The following is a 16747-nucleotide window of genomic DNA, read 5'->3' on the forward strand; positions in this document are numbered from 1 at the left end:
AACGACCTGCGATCGAGATCTTCCACGGAAAGATGAATGGAACATTTTGAAACATTAGCTGGGTTTTCCTTATCATCGTGGAATTTTCCACTGTTTCTTTAGAGAGTGGTCGGCATGTTGTGACCTCTGCACACACTTTGGGTATTGTCGTAGGGTGCACCATAGAGCATTCGAGACTCGGGTTTCGGCCCTGGGCCTCTGAAGTTCCCACACAATCGTCAACAGATTATTTTTCCTCACGTTGCCGCACCGGAGAGCCTAGCAACCAAAGGGATAGATTAATTAAAATAGGATTATGATTAGTTGGTTAGTCGCATTTTTAGTTAGTCATTTGAGTCTAGTCTTATAACCCTTGACTAGTGTGCGATTAAATTCTTTCGACATGCCGAGAGTTGTTTACACATTCTGCTAGAAATGATTACGCCTCGGATCATTGCCTACGAAGACCCCCCACGAACTGATAAGGATGTTTTGAAATCTATGCGTCTCATCATTCAATATTTAATATAAATATGCTAAAATATTGCAATAAATGCATCATGCCACATCGTTTTTGATTGAGAAATGCACTGTTACTGGGTGATTCAAGATGCAGTCACTATTTCAACAGGCTCGTGTGACGGGGTGTCTGGGCCAGAGCCCTAGGAACTGATGATCTATCAAAACTTTCCGCCTTCTCCGGAGGCTGATAACCCTTGACAGAGGTTACCAGGCAAATTAAATATAATTCTCGGCCAGTGGCATGTTTTGAAAATAATTTTAAAAATAGCTAGAGATGTTTGTGTTTGCAAAAAGTGATAGAATATACTTCAGATTCTGGTAATATTGGGTCTCAACTGAAGAGCTGACTAAGTTTGATTTCAAGAAATAGCTCTTTATGAGTCTATGAGGAAAGAATTCGAGGTCTGATGCTATAAAGCTCATATCAAAAAGTCCATATAATTGAACCCACCTGCCGGGACAATGGCGACATCATTTATGATTACATTATTTGGTTTCTTATCTGAGCTCTCTCGGGGAAAGAGTTGTTTGCCTCCCAGTTGTGGTCTCCCCACTTGGAGGTAAATATACTGATTCGCTCAACTCAATTAATTGGCCACAACAATTCCGGCTGAATAATATGCTACATAATAGGCCCGCGCAAACAATTTAAATTGAATGCTGAACAATCAGCGCAATGACTATGGCTATCCCGATGCCGATCCCGGTTCCGACAGAATCCGATCTTGGTTTTCCTGAAGCGACGCTTCATCAGACCCCGTCGTCGTCGTCGTCGTCGGCAGCAGAAGCAGCAGCGACGTCAACGCAGGCGCAGGCTATATAGTTTAAAAGTCGGCATCCCGGAGCCGAACGACTTCACAATTCCGTAAGCCCTCGAACAGTCAACAGCTCCGCGGAGGATACAATCGACGCAAAAAATATATATGTTTTTATTGAAGAACATTCGAAATTAACCAACAGCTGTGAAAAGTAACAAGATTACAAAGGAAATTCCGGTTCCAGATCACCAGTTCGGTTTCAGTTCCAGATTTCTAAATTGGCTTTTGCAAAAGCGAATAGAAACGTGGCCCGATTTTGACTTTTGATTCGATTTGCGCGAAAGTTTCGATTTGCATAAACAGCGAAAGAGCCGCTGAGATTATATAATTACAGTGAATTGTTCATCTCGAGAGCAGCATCTCCCATCCGTACAATGACGGGATATAATTCCAATGGCGAGGTTGCCACCAGCAATGGCAATGGACACTCCAATGGCCACTCCAACGGACAGAAGACGGCCGACTACACAGCCCAGGAGAACGCCTCGTAAGTAGAGTGGGGGTTAGTGACTATATCTTACATAGTCCATATCGGAGGGCCTCACGCCAGGCGCTCGTTTGCTGCAATCACCTCCAGTTGGGATTTCCAATAACAGCAATGCTTAATGGGGCTATTTGCTTTTCCTCCACCCCGCCAATGTCCTCCTTTGCACTTACTCTACCCCACCTCGACCTCTGCTCTCGCTTACTCCTGTGACCCGCTTTCCAAAGGCCGAATCGATACGGCCTTGGATGTGACTGCCACTTTCCGTAGCAAGCCTTTCTAGACACTTCACTTTCCTATAATTTCCTAAAAAAAAACACTGCTGCCTGCAATAGCCCAAGTTCGGTCTCCGGAAATCCTTCGCAAAATTTCGTGCCTGCTTTTTCTGTTGGGTTAGCCAGGAGCACTGCTCTAAGATCTCTTACCACCGGCAGGATGTGCTCGCGGGACTGCTGCGCCGGCCCAGGAGGCTCCAACAAGGGAGCCGCCAATTCCTGTACGGAGAAGAAGGGCAAGGCTAGTATGGTGAACGGCGAGAAGATCATACCCACGCCCCAGAGTCTTTTGTAAGTTTCCACAAAGTATCCTCCAAGAGGGGGAGTTGGGAGAGGACGGGAATCTCTTTCACACCTATCCCTGACTTAGTTGTCAGTTTGATTCTGTTGTCTATCCAATCAAAACCTGTTCCCTGCCGTTGTTGCATCTTAAAAATGTGCAACACAGACTGCTGTTCCAATCCCAGGGGCAAGGCCGGCAACAAGACCGCCATCCTAGATCCCGAGGTGTTTGTACCCATTCTAGCCACCCCGCAGTCTGAGCTGTAAGTCCTCAATTCTGTTTTGTTTATAAAAACCAGTTTGGAATTCGAATTAGAACCAGAAAGCTAAAGACTCTAGAGTCTAGACCTTGTCCTTGATCTTTCCGCTATCAAAAATCTGTGTGGTGGTATTTCGAATTTGAATTAAGTCATTCCAGTATTCCAGAGGGGCTTATCATTTTTCGCGGCTTGACGTCGGCAGGTCATTAAAATCTTATTCTGAATATATACAAACCGAATAAAATTATATTGAATGATCCGGTTGGTCAATGGGCTCGCTCTCCTGGTTTGAAATTAAGGAAAACATAATTATATATTATATTATTATCTACTAAAAGTAGTGAACTTCAACAACATCTCATATTCTTGTGTAAGCAGTGTTGGCCATGTAACCAAGCCCCCTATGAAAGCGGGTGTGTTCGTCCCGTGATCTTGACACAGGCCCCCCCAGTACGTAATCTTTACTACCAGTACCAGTTCCGTCAGTAATTGGAAAATTGTCCGATAAAGAATGCTATCCACTTGGCCACCGCACCACCAACTTGGTAGGCACTCTGATTAGTTTCTAAACTTGTTTTCGATTTCGATGCTGAATATTGATAAGGCGGCGAAAAGTCGTCGCGTGTTTCGAATGAATTTGCATAAATGCTGCCGACTAGCTGCCGGGGGGTTTAATTTTATTAAGGCTATTCATGCTAAACTAACCAATTAATACAAGTTATGATGGAGGAGGCCTGATGCGGCATTTGCCTTAATGACGCACTTTATGTTTACACTTGATGATGTTTTTGTTTTTCATCTGCAACAATTGATAATATTGGGAGCATCATTACAGGGGCTTATCAGCCTGGGGTCTGATGGAAAAACAAGTGATGAATGATGAAAGCATTTGAGCACGTGGGGTTAGGGGTTCATATGTAGTAACAGCGTTTGACGAACCGCAGCTTATTCGGTTCAAAGTCGTCAAGTGTAGTTTTCAAGCAGCTGAAGTTCATTAAAAGTTTTAATTGAATTCCAATTTTATTGGTAGCTTGGAGCTTTAATTACTCTAGAGCACTACGCGGCCCAAATAGTCATGCAATCTTACCATATTGTTTCTTTTATCGATTGGAGCCAATAAATGATAAGCGTTCTTTGCGGGGGCGTACTACCATCCATATCTTATGACCGTGTTTTTAATAAGAATGGAAACTTACCCAACAAATCAAATCAACCTTCTTTTTACCCTTATTTCAGAAAAAATGGTGGCAAAATCGAGTGTTATTTAACGCCTGAGGAATTAAGAGCAATACGCGTTCTAAACGAAGACACGTTTGTAGTCCAATTTCAAAATTAGCTAACTTTTCATGTTTCCTTTTTGTTATTTTGTCCAAACATTAAAAATGTCTTCATTCTAAAGTTTTTTTTAAAGTGATAACATCTTTGTTGTTTTATTAGAACCATCATGGTATATGTTTATTGGCAGGAAAGTTAAATTATATTGTCACATTTTAATTACCAATTAGTCATCAAAAACAAAGTGGAATCTTTCATAAAAGGTGAAAGGTTCTTGTATTTTAATACCAATTTAACCCATATTGTATAGTTTGTCCAATTCGTAAGTCATTTTTCTATTAAAAACCTTCGTAAAAGTTTCTATTTAAAAACCTACATTGTTTTTTCCGTTTTGTCTCTTTCGTCTTATCATTAAACTGATTGAAAGTTTATGTCTAACCAACCCAAATTATTTTATCAAAAATGTCTTATGTTCAACATTTCATACCATTAAAAAATATTGGATTATAATCATTTCCTAATTTCAACAGGTATCCGTATGAAGTAATCCAGGAAATTGCTGATTTCATCATCAAGGGCTCTGGCATGCGCCCCAAAATCGGCATTATCTGCGGCTCCGGACTCGGCTCGTTGGCGGAAATAATCCAGGATCCCAAGATCTTCGAATATGAAAAGATTCCCAACTTCCCCGTGTCGACCGTTGAGGGCCATGCGGGTAAACTAGTCCTTGGAACCCTGGAAGGCGCTACGGTAATGGCCATGCAGGGACGATTCCACTTCTACGAAGGCTACCCCCTGGCCAAGTGCTCCATGCCGGTGCGAGTAATGAAGCTGTGCGGCGTGGAATACCTCTTCGCCACCAATGCGGCTGGCGGTATCAATCCCCGGTATGCTGTGGGTGATATAATGCTGATGCACGACCATGTGAACATGCTGGGATTCGCTGGAAACTCGCCGCTCCAGGGACCCAACGATCCTAGATTTGGTCCCCGCTTCCCCGCCCTCGTGAATTCCTACAACAAAGAAATGATCAACAAGGCCCTCGAGATCAGCAAGACTATGGGCATCGAGTCGAACGTTCATGTCGGTGTCTACTCCTGTTTGGGCGGTCCGAACTACGAGACCATCGCCGAGCTGAAGGCTCTGCGAATGATGGGCGTGGATGCAGTGGGCATGTCCACAGTTCACGAAGTAATCACCGCCCGGCACTGTGACATGAAGGTGTTTGCTTTCAGCCTCATCACCAACAAATGCGCCACCGAATACAGCGACAAGAAGGACGAGGAGGCCACCCATGAGGAGGTAGGTTTAGAAAGCGTCAATATCTTTGTTTTCCATTTTTCCTGATGGGACCCCTTGGAAATGGGGTTTTCCCCTATAGGGCCCACTGTGGTGGCTATATCTTCGCCAATTCTCATCCGATACTAAAGCGGAGTACCTCAATCAATTCCTGGATCGATTCTCCACCATTCTGCACCAAAATCCTGAGAAAAAATATTTTTTAGATTTTTTGTCCATTTTTCCAGTTGGGAACCCTTGAAAATGGGGTTTTCCCCTATAGGGCCCACTGTGATGGCTATATCTTCGCCAATTCTCATCCGATTCTAAAGCGGAGTACCTTAAACGATTTCTATGTCGATTTCTCCACCATTCTGCATCAAAATCCTGACACAAAATATTTTTGAGATTTTTTGTCCATTTTTCCTGATGGGATCTCTTGAAAATGGGGTTTTCCCCTATAGGGCCCACTGTGATGGCTATATCTTCGCCAATTCTCATCCGATTCTCAAGCGGAGTACCTCAAACGATTTCTGGATCGTTTCTCCACCGTTCTGCATCAAAACCCTGACACAAAATATTTTTTAGATTTTTTGTCCATTTTTCCTGATGGGATCCCTCGAAAATGGGGTTTCCCCCTGTAGGATCCTTATGAAAGTTGGTATGTCGTATTATTTTGTAAAAATACCGAAGTTGTGGCATTTCCTATCAGTCAGTTATTCAGTTTTAAAATATGTCAAAATATCGCATGCGATTTTTGGCAGCCTCGAAAAATGGAAAAACTCTCGCATGCTAGTAAAGTGGAAAATGAAGAAACAACGTAATGGGCTTGGTATAAATACCTCACTAAAATATCATATTTTAACGTAGTCCAACGTATAGGTCTTGAACAAAATATTTCGCTCAAAACATTTGAGAAAAATCAAATTTTAAATAAAACATATAGAAATGTATTTTTTTTGTTTAACATTTTGTTTATTTATTTCATTTTAGGTGATGGCCGTGGCAAAGAACAGACAGAAGGCTTGCTGCGAATTGGTCGCACGTCTCGTCCGCGAAATTCACGCCTCCGCGTCCTAGGCAGCGACGGCGGGAAATAGTGATGGATGCTAAATTTAACAATAGTTAATTCACTTAAACTCGCAGTCACGACTCACTACGACATCAACTGTCCCAAAATTTACAGTATAAGCTTAGGCCATAAATACAACTAAATTATGTAAAATAAATTTCTCAAATAAAATAAAAACTAAACGTACACAATGATACGCAATAATAAAAACAAATACATAGAAGTAGATACAAAGTGGTAAAAAATAAAGCTAATATTGAAAGGATTTCGAATTAAAAACAATGGTTAACCAAATCTAGTCAAATTTTTGGTGTTTGCAGAGATAAAACAAATGCAATTTCGTAAAATTTTTAAAAAATAAACGTAAAACAACAGACCTTAGAACTATAACTATACGTAAAAGCGATTATCTCGAAACTGCATTAAAATGAAGCGGTTAGCATATTTATTGCCTGGCCTTTGCACTTTGTAAAATAATTTTAAAGTGCCGCCTGCCTACATTTGTATATATATATGTTTATATAAAGTTGTATGTACTTGTAAAATAGAAAGTACATAGGGATATGCGCACGTGTATATATGATACTTGGTATACTAAAAAGGCCTAATATGTAGAGTATGTTATAGGGTCTGTTTGTGCCGATTGCAAAAGCATTGCTAAGAAAATTTTCTTTGAGTGATTGTTTTTTGTGATATAGTGTTCAAGTCTATAAGGTTGCATTGTGCTCCTCTCTCCTAGAACAGCCCTCGCTCCTTCTTCAGTTTCGTTTGCTTCCAGATGGGCAGCTGCTCGAACTCCGCCCGGCTGCAGCCCAGTGCCAACTTGAAGTCATCACTGTTCAGGTAGACCTCCAGACGAGTGGGTTCCACGCCCTCGGGCAAGGGACGTGCCTTGAGCACCTCCAGCGGGTATTCGGTCTGGGTCATTTGTGCTAGCATTTCGCTAATGGTTACGGGGATATTTGTTCGACCATCCTAATAAATAATAAATATTTGTTAATAACTTTTATCGGACTACTATTCCACTGTTATACCTCTTCATTGATGTCGCGCACATCTGATCGATCTGTCCACTCGGGGAAGAGAGCCTTGAAGGCCACCGGTTCTAGACCGGCCCACACCACCTGTCCTCGGATGCCATGGAAGGGTTCTTTGTCGTTTTCGCCGTGCTTGGCACGCCAATAGTCGACGGCTGTTTCTAGGGCAGCACGTCGCTCTGAGATCCAGCGATTCACCCCAGCCCGGTTGTCGTTCGTGGGACTGCTACGTTCATCTGTATTTACTGAAGAAGGGAATATTATAAAAAAAACCCACTTAATCAGGATTAAATTTTACATACTTTTCACATCCTCCAAGGGCCACCAGCCCATCCAAAGCCATAGCACGTCGCCATCGTCCAAAAGGAAGCTGGTCGGTTGCCTGGCATTGTACAGTTGCTCTTGGCTGAAGGGATACGGACTCTGTAGTTCTTGGCAACGTAATGGATCAATCAATTCCATAGCTTTGAATACGCCCTGCGTACTGGAGAAATTGAAGATCCTTAGCTGGTAGTTGTAGGCCTTGGAGGACTCGATAAGACTGTCGTACTCCTTGCGCTGATCGCTTAATCCTACGGCCTTACGACACTCCTCTGTTTCGGAGCCCTCCTCCATCTCTGAAACGTTGACACCTTCGCAGCTGAAGAGGTCCTTGGGCTTTTCGGTGACGAGTTCCTTGGACGCTTCCAAGGCCAGAGATCGGGTGTGGGCAGCACTCTTAGATCCATGCCAGACGATTACACTTCCCTGACTTCCATGAATTAGAAGCATGGAGTTCCGGGAGCGCAACTGACTCGCCTGGCAGTCGACTTCTTTGAGGAGAGTTTCCTCTTTAACGTTGCCCTGCAGCTGATACAGTCGCCACTGGCTACGCCTTTCCAGGCAATCCTCCTTGCGTCCTCGATGCTGCCAAAGTTGGCGGAACAAGCGCACGAAGGCGGTGCACTCGTCTCCCTGAGACACCCGCATCTGAGCTCCCTTTTCCTTATCCAGCTCCACGGTCAGAAGAGCTGCAGCTCCCTTTTCGTTGGCACTGGACTGCCGGCCCTGCCAGGTGAAGTAGACACAGCGGTCACGTCCCACCGTGCTTCGGTTCGAGACCTTTCCACTCAGTTCCCGCACTGTCACCGAAATCTGGTAAATCCAGCGCACTATGTAGCTCTCAGCTGAGTAAAAATGCCCGTAATCCTCGCGAGCATTTTCCGAATCGAAGTTGAACTCGTGGATCTGCCACTTGTCTGTGGACTTTGTGATTACATCAAAGTGCCGCATGGTATCCGTATCATAGTAGAAATTGCCGCGACCCAGGTTGGCCTGTTCCAGGACCAGATTTGGTTCTTGGTAGGGTTCTCCCTTGAACAGAGCAGCTCCGTTAAGGGCACGCACTTCGTGGATTCCATTGGCGAGGTAATCTTTTTCCAAGTCCTCGCGCTCCAGCTCCGGCCAGTCGCTGAACTTCTCCTTAAATAGCACCGTTTCCATGTTCTGGGTGATCTTCCCGAGAATGCACCATTCCGGACGCTTGGCAGTTCTCTTGGCATACTTGGTGTTCTCACGACGACCCACAATGCAGGCATAGTTCAGTGGATTGAGGTAGCACTGGGCGTAGTCCGCGGAGTTTTCGGCACCAAAGTGTTCCTGCGCCAGTCGCATGGCCGCCCTCTTGGCGTCCGAGGGGGCGTTCTTGCCGTTCCAAACGTACAGCTCGCTGCCAAAGTCAAAGATGAGCACCTTGCGAGTGTCCAGCATGTCCACCTTGGGAATGCATCCCCAGAACTTGTCCAGTGGAATCAAGCCATCATCTTGGAACTCGTAGATCTTGTTCGTCTCGATCAGGCTGCTCTCGAACACGTCGTCCTCGTCGGCATGTCCGCAGTCGGCAATTTCCGACTTGTCGTCCTCCTTCTTCCCCAGGAGTTGCCAGAACTGGCGCCACTGCCTCTCGTTCACGTACTTCCCATCGGTGAGGATTACCTCCTGAGAGGCAGTGCAGCCCAGATCCTTGTTCTCCACAATGGCAGCGCAAATCTTCTTACTGCGCGAAATCTCAATCACGTTGGCGAAGGAGCCAACGTAGCGGAAAAGCTGGGGGCCAGCGACTAGGATGAAGCAATCTCCTCGGTTGAGGGAAGTGTGAACGGGCTCCACCAGACGGGTCTGGACATGAGTGCGTCCCTTAATGTGGAGCAGCATGACCGGCTTGTGGGGCAGCCACATCTGTTGCAGGGGGATGGACGAGGAGCGCAGGGCCACCGACTTGAAATCCTCAATGGAGGCCAGGCCTGCGATAGCCTCCGCGGCCAGGTTTGCGTTTTGGCCATCTGTTAGAAGGATAAAGACGGAATTAGTTCAAGTCTTAGGCGATGGAAGACATGACTTACATGACTCCAGCTTAAGGCGTCTGAGTTCACGCTCGGCTATTCCGGACTTTACTTCCGTGTATTCTGAGCTGATGTCCTCGCGGGCGGCCAAACTCTTGAGGGGATTGCGAGCAGCTCGGCGTCCCTTGGGTCCCTGCACGTTTCGCTTGCTCACCAAGCTGAAAGAAATTAGAAACCGAAACGAATTTTAGATTTGAATTTTAAAATCAGGCTGTTGGTTTTCCAAAAATTGTAGTTCTGGGAAGCCTTGTGGATAACTTACCGCTCCGTGGGCTTGATGTCGTCGAAGGAACTGATCTCAAGCTGCACGGTCTCCTCCTTCTTGGGCGCCGAGGCAAAGAAGTTCTCAAAGGTCTCCTTGTCGTCCAGACGAGGAACCAGAATCCTGGCCCCCACATTGGTGGGTGCCGCGGCGCTCTTGTTGTTGGCCAGCTCCTTGTTGTGCTTGGCGGTTTGTGGAGCACTTCGCTCCCCATCCGAGTCCGAGCTGCTGCTGTTGGAGCGGCTCAGGCTGGGCACCTCCTCCTCCGGGTTGACACTCAAGCTGCGCAGCGTGCTTTTGGTGCTAGCACTGCCCGTGGTGACCATCATGGAGGGGCTCTTGGCCAGGCCCAGCTGCGGCTGGTTGGCGCTGCGCACCTCCAGCATGGGGCACTTCTTGGCCACATCGTTGGGCGAGCGCTCGAACTGGAGCTCTACGGGGGACTGGGCCTTCTTCTGCAGCCGGCCAGCGACTGTGAACTTCTTGGCATCGGTTTGTTCTGCGGATGATGGGAGTTTTCAGTTGAAGTCACTGTTGTGGACTAAGGATGCCTTACCTATCCGCTGCTTCCAGTTTTCAGAGTTGCACTTGAGTTGGCTGAGGCGGTCGGATACCTTGCCGCCCTCCAGGCTAGTGGGTATAAGCGGGGATGGGGGCAGCGGCTTGTCCGACAGCGAGTGGGCCAAAGAGAGCGATTCCTGAAAGAGATACAGATACAGTGTATTTTAGTATTCGGTTTCAAGATGATCTCCAAAACAAGAAAGGAAAGCTAACTTCGGGCGGAGCCGAAGTTTATATACCCTTGCAGTTAAAACCGGATATATATCGCAAACATCAGATATAGTTGGCCGATCCTTATGAAAATATGATAATATAACCCAATTTAATATAATACAAAAACCAAACCTAAAAATATCCCAAACTTCTATCTTCAAAAACACAAAAGTTGGGGAATTTCCGATCGTTCAGTTATATGGCAGCTATAGGATATAGTCGGCCGATCCTAATGAAATTTGGTACGTTAGATCAACGGACCAAAAATAGAATCTGTATTAAATTTCAGCTTTCTATCTTCAAAAACACAAAAGTTGAGTAATTTCCGATCGTTCAGTTATATGGCAGCTATAGGATATAGTCGGCCGATTCTAATGAAATTTGGCATGTCGTAATGTTTTGCCAAAAATAGCTCTCAAATCAAATTTGAAGCTAGTGTCAAATTTGAACTCTCTAACTCTAAAAACACCAAAGTTATACCATTTCCGATCAATCAGTTATATGGCAGCTATAGGATATAGTCGGCCGATCCTGGCCGTTCCGACTTATATACTGCGTGCAAAGGAAAGAAGGATGTGTGCAAAGTTTCAAGACGATAGCTTTTAAACTGAGAGACTAGTTCGCGTAGAAACGGACAGACAGACAGACGGACAGACGGACATGCTCATATCAACTCAGGAGGTGATCCTGATCAAGAATATATATACTTTATAGGGTCGGAGATGTCTCCTTCACTGCGTTGCACACTTTTGACCAAAATTATAATACCCTCTGCAAGGGTATAATGAATATTCATATTTGTCCCAAAGTAGAGGAGACAATCGTGATTACGTTCACTTTCCAAAGACTGAACCACCCATAAAGAAATTAACAAATTTTAATAGCCACAAATATGGTCAACAATCGCGGCCTTATCGAGTGGCCGGCCTCACCGCTGGGTTGTTCCCATGAGTCAGCCACCTGCTACCACCACTTCTAGCTATAATCCCAATAAAAGGTTTGTTTAAGGAAAAAGCTTTTACCAGTTTTACTTTTTCCATTCCAGCCACTGCCACCGACTTTGCCTTTAATTTTGTTTACTTTTTTCCAGCGATGGGCGCACCTTGAAAACAGCCTCAGTGCCAAGTACGCTCCTCCATTAGTGACCCGCGGATTGATGCGCAAAAAGACCAACTGCGAGCACAATGCCAATTCGGTGACTGCCAATCGCCGTTTGGCTAATTGCCCGCCCCGACCGAAGCTCTGGGGCTCGAGAGCTTCAGTTTGAGACAGTGCCAGTCATACGATTAGATAAGGGGAGCTGCACAGAAAAATAATTCCACACCAAACACTACCAAGTAGATCTAGTGCCTCTGATGCGTTTCTTTCAGTGTGTTGGGTAGTAGTTCGATAGGGAGATATGGTATGCCTATTCGTCTTTATAGGGTGTGGTCTCCTGTTGGCTTTGTTTACGTTCGAAAAGTGTCAAGGCATAATTAATCTTATCTTTCATTTATTCATTGAAGAGAACCAAACAATCTTTGTTAATTTTATTGTAAATAATATTTATTAGCTTGCATTATGCAATTTTAGATGCTCATTTCAGTCTTTTATTAAAAATCAGGGCTCTCCAAACAGATAAACATATGTAGAGTAGTCCCAACCTTGACGAACTCAGCTCACTCCCCTTTCCATACACTTCTCTCGAATTTCCGAGTGTGTCATCCAAAACAGACCATGAATCATCCAATATAAATTGATAAAGCACATAAAGACCTGGTATAAAGAGCTAATGGGGCGCGGAAGAGAGTGTGCCACGGCAGTTTCCTTAACCGAGATGGGACTCCAAACTGAGAACTCTAAAGACAAAAGCCACTTTACCTGAAAACCCAAAACCAACATCACCAAAAAAGAGTATGACGCCACAGAATCTCAGCAAATAAATGCCAATTTATAATATTTTATTGCCAGTTTGTTGTTTCCACTATTTGCCTATTTGCGTCACTTTATTTACATTTGTACTGAAAATGCTAAAATTAGCATATAGTTTTGAGGAATTTGGTTATTATTTTGGGCCACTAATCCACTCCAAGTTCAATAGCAGACATGGCCATGGAAGTATTAATGGATATGGGTGCTTTTTATTAATCAGCACTTGTTGGGAAGTAGTCTTTCCTTTCAGTGATAAGCCTATATCTTCATTGTTGGCTGGTCAGTTGCAGTCTCCAGAGTTCCAGAGTTGAGTGGCCAGCGAAGAATGCAAAGCCCAGGCCTTTCACTGCCGGGTGGACGGATCTTCCAGCTCAGCAAGTGGTCGCTCCATCAAATCAATCAAAAAAAAAAAACACATCACAATGATTTTGCGGCGAATCTCTCTACCCCATATTCCAATTTATAATTAATGATCGCTGCAGAGACTTGATTTGCGTCAATTTATTTGACAAATTGAGTTTGCGGCCAAGACGCGCTTCGATGATTACGAAATGTGTAAACTTTTAAGAGACTTTTACCTTAGAAACCACTAGAGAAATATTCAGCAGCTGTATCGTGGGGATAGAAATGAAGACTACTGACAGCTGTGCATACTAGCTATGCAATTAATGGGTTCTGTTTTTACGAATATGTATATATTGAGGTTTATTTCTTATATTTTGTAGTGTGTTTGTGTTGCATTTGATACAATTTCATAGATCTAACAATAATATTAATACTACAAATTCACAATTTTCATATTATACTCTCTATCAGTTGATTAGTTTAGCAGTACGGTTCGCATGATGAAACAAACAAAGAAACATTTACACAATTACTACACTAAGTACGGCCAACTAAGTGAGCTTTCTTTACTTTGATTTGCTTAAAACATCCGTCGTTTAAACAAACAAAATGCAGGGGAAACCATCAGAGAATGGCACTTTCAGGGACTTCCATCTAACATATAGACTCGTTGAGGAATACCGATTCATCCACCGAGGAGGACTGCTCTTCGTTGAGCAGATCGGTGATGGAGTAGGCGGAGAGTGTCCGAGAGAACCGCCTTTCCGAGAGGATCTCATCGATGCTGGTCACTGGCGACAAGCAGTTGAGGTTGCGTGGCTCCTCCGGCTCCTCGGCGCTCCTGGCAATCACCTGAAATATATCCTCCATACTGGTCTGGAGGCACAGGGATGGAGGCTTCCTCAGGAGAACCGGCGATGAGGGTTCTGCTTCGGGGGAACTGGATAGCGGCGATGCGGTTGAGGGAGTGGCCGAGGTGCCCCTCGTACGCCTGGCCACCGGCACAGCCATCGGCTCCCAGTCGCTGTGCGAAGAAGTCGTCTTCTTGGTGCCCGGCTCCTCCTCCAGCTCCTGCCAGAGGTGCATTGACTGCTCGATGTGCTGCAGCTGGGCACTGAGCTGGCTGGCAATGCTCGGCTTCCTGGAGGCGCAGGGTGTCGAGTCGCGGGAGTCGTCGCTGGCCCCGAACATCCGGATCTCAGGCAGCCGGATCTCAGGGGCCACCCTGCTCACCTGCCGCGTGTTTCCCGACTCGAACATTCGCGCAATCTTGGTGACATTACTCCTCTTCACGGGCGCTGGAACCGGCGGCGCTAATTCCTCCTTCGCCTGGACTTGCTGCCTTTTAGGGTAGACCCTGGTAACTGGTTTTCTCGCCTTGGGCTTGACCTTTCCGGAGGCCTGCTCCTGGGCCAGGACATGGCAGCACAGCTCCGGGCCGTAGCAGCGATGGTAGTGGTTCCTGTGGGCCTCGTAGTCCGCGTCCGCAAAGCGCTTCATCCTCACCAGGGACTTGGGCACTAGGGTGAGGACTACGTAGGCGACCAGCAGGTATGGCAGCCACTCGGCCCACTCCCTGGCCGTGTCCAAGTAGTCCATATAGTCCGCCATGCTGGCCATGACACTCTCACTTGGCAATATTAACTTTTATTATGCCTCTCCACTGATATCGTTTTTGCAGTTTCTGATAAAGGGTAATGGTCTATTATGACATCACTCGCACTGTTATTGGAGGAGTATTATTATGGGTTTTATTGATTTGAAAGAACGGAAAACATTGCAAAATATTAAAGCTCTAATTAATGGCTATTTATTTTGCAATGTTTTCCATTAATTTTACAACTGGCATTCGCTGTTGGAAAGGTACCAAGTCCATAGTTCATTTAATATTTCATATATTTTGTTGCTAAAAGTTCACTTGTACTGATCTCCCACTGCACTGCATCCTTTCGCACCTTTCTAGACAAGAGTTGGCCTCCGTTTGGCGTTTCACATTACTCTTAATATTTTAAAAGCCTTTATTTATAGTTTAGTGACCATAACGCTTTATTTATTTGCTTTTATTTTTGCAAATATTTTGTGGGGGGGATCGTTGTTTCGGTTTCAGTTTTCGGTTTTCAGTTTTCGGCTTTCGGCGCCTTTTGTATTCCGTTGCGCCTCGCGGTCGTTCTCTTTTTGAAACCAAGTGCCGACGACGCCAGCGAAGCAGCCGATCTGGGCCCCAAAACTTGACGAAAGCGAATCACAGAGGCACAGTGGGTCGCATGCTTGGGGTTTTTGGTTAAAAATGATTTCTCTTTTTTCTCTTTTTATTTTAAAAACATAATTTTTGTAGTTTTATTCTTCTGGCTCTGTCTTCTTTAGGGATATAAAGATACTTTCTTCTACTGGCACTCCCCTTAAGCCTCTTATTTCAGGAAGACAGCTCCCTGCTGGGGCTTTGGGAGTCTCTTTCGTTGAGTTGGATGGCCTCTCTCTTCTCTCCAGCCTGCCGCACTTGCGCAGAATTCTTTTTCGCAATCTGAAGATGCCTTTATTCTTCTCCTTGGGTCAAGCTCAAGAAAGAGAGTTGGAAGAAGGGCCACTCGACCCTTTGGCCATCCTTTGTCTGGCCTCACTCCTCTACCTCCATCTCCATTACGAGGTATGTATATTTGCCTTGTTTATCAGACTCTGGCGACATATGCAAACAGCTCACGTAGGTAAACAAACCCAATTTAGAACGAGAGCATCACGAACAGCCCCAACAACCGATGTCGCTTTGTGATTTATGGGAATTTGTTGCTAATTGTTGATTTTCCGCCCCTAGAATTTGTGTCATCTTTCTGTAAGTTGCACATCATAATATAGTATTTATGAGTGTATTTTTGCGTGGGTTTATTTCTCTATAGATTCTCTAAGATTTGTAATGGCCAGAAGATTGCGGTCACTTTTAAGATTTCATTTCTTCAAAAATCTATTTTGACAGTCGCCTCTCGAGAAAGCTTCACATGGTGGGTGGGTGGTGGCTGACAGCTGACAGCCAGTGGGAGGTCAGCCTTGAAACACTTTCTTGTGGCGATTATTTTTTATTAAATTATTCCAATTCCAATTCACTTTTCACTTTTTTTTAATGCCATCGGCGAATGCCAGACATATACAAAATAAAGACACTAATATACACCAACTGTCTTCCTGCTGGGGCACAGTTTATGCAACTCAGGAAACCACTTGGCATCACTTTTTATGCAACTCGCCTCTAGTTTTAGTTTCAGTCTCAGTCTCAGTCTCAGCTTATCAATTTTAATGTCAATTGAAGCCGGCAGAGATGGCAGAGTCGAGTAATAATGCAAAACAATAACAATAACCCGCCACTAAAGCCAGACTTGGGTGTGGCGCAGCAGCGAGTGGTGCGATCCGCATGCCTTAGAGTCGCGACTGGGACTGCATCGAGTCGGTCGGCTGGCGAGATCCCAGAGCCGGCTTGGCATCGGGAAGCGTACTCGGGAGAGCGAACTGCACTCGGCGAAAAGAGGAAGTGTTTTCAAAGCCATCTACGGTTTGCAAAACTAAATTAGTTTATTTTAAATGCATTTGGATATTGTAGGCTTTTTAGAGAAAAGATACTCTGAGGTCAGTGCCCCAGCGAGGATGCCACAGTCTGGCAGTCATCTGCCAAAGTTCGAGTGACTCACCAGCCAAAAACGCAGCCAAGGAGGCCCAACTAACTAAAAATAAACCAATGCAGGTTCGACAATGATGTAATGGTCTAAAAATTCAATAGCACCGATGGCACCAGAAGATCGGATCTTC

General features: G+C 45.0%; 3 protein-coding genes across 18 annotated transcripts in view; 1 reads left to right on the top strand and 2 right to left on the bottom strand.

The window, feature by feature from the left end:
• The first annotated feature begins 1355 nt into the window (after positions 1-1355).
• Positions 1356-6510, top strand: LOC108133169 (purine nucleoside phosphorylase). 5 transcript variants are annotated; one of them, XM_017252989.3, is made up of 4 exons: positions 1356-1806; positions 3857-3931; positions 4426-5197; positions 6167-6510. In XM_017252989.3, exons 1-4 carry the CDS (start codon positions 1694-1696, stop codon positions 6251-6253), a joined length of 1047 nt encoding a protein of 348 aa, XP_017108478.2. In that variant the 5' UTR covers positions 1356-1693; the 3' UTR covers positions 6254-6510. The 5 variants fall into 5 exon arrangements, with proteins under 5 accessions (XP_017108478.2, XP_017108495.1, XP_017108504.2 ...); XM_017253015.3 differs by lacking the exon at positions 1356-1806 and adding an exon at positions 2238-2369; XM_017253006.3 differs by lacking the exon at positions 3857-3931.
• A 157-nt stretch (positions 6511-6667) lies between these two features.
• The window catches only part of Svil (Supervillin), a 95358-nt gene continuing 85278 nt past the window's right edge, over positions 6668-16747 (bottom strand). For 8 of the 9 annotated variants that reach the window (XM_070280214.1, XM_070280217.1, XM_070280215.1 and 5 more), the window contains 6 exons: positions 10482-10623; positions 9926-10424; positions 9664-9821; positions 7585-9603; positions 7280-7527; positions 6668-7220 (listed from right to left, as the gene is read on the bottom strand). In XM_070280214.1, the coding sequence (XP_070136315.1) occupies positions 6981-7220; positions 7280-7527; positions 7585-9603; positions 9664-9821; positions 9926-10424; positions 10482-10623 (3306 nt within the window). In that variant the 3' untranslated portion in view covers positions 6668-6980. Of the gene's footprint in view, positions 7221-7279; positions 7528-7584; positions 9604-9663; positions 9822-9925; positions 10425-10481; positions 10624-11721; positions 11889-16747 lie in introns of those variants that run through there. The other variant, XM_017252797.3, reaches the window with a different exon arrangement.
• LOC108133197 (uncharacterized) lies at positions 13303-16385 on the bottom strand. 4 transcript variants are annotated; one of them, XM_070280041.1, is made up of 2 exons: positions 16192-16385; positions 13303-14677 (listed from the first exon to the last, which is right to left on the bottom strand). In XM_070280041.1, the coding sequence occupies exon 2, from the start codon at positions 14573-14575 to the stop codon at positions 13610-13612; it is 966 nt and encodes a 321-aa protein (XP_070136142.1). In that variant the 5' UTR covers positions 14576-14677; positions 16192-16385; the 3' UTR covers positions 13303-13609. The 4 variants fall into 4 exon arrangements, with proteins under 4 accessions (XP_070136142.1, XP_017108525.2, XP_070136141.1 ...); XM_017253036.3 differs by lacking the exon at positions 16192-16385 and adding an exon at positions 14874-15285; XM_070280040.1 differs by lacking the exon at positions 16192-16385 and adding an exon at positions 14823-15285.

The sequence above is a fragment of the Drosophila bipectinata genome, chromosome 3L (genome assembly GCF_030179905.1).
Source record: "Drosophila bipectinata strain 14024-0381.07 chromosome 3L, DbipHiC1v2, whole genome shotgun sequence".
NCBI lineage: Eukaryota > Metazoa > Arthropoda > Insecta > Diptera > Drosophilidae > Drosophila > Drosophila bipectinata.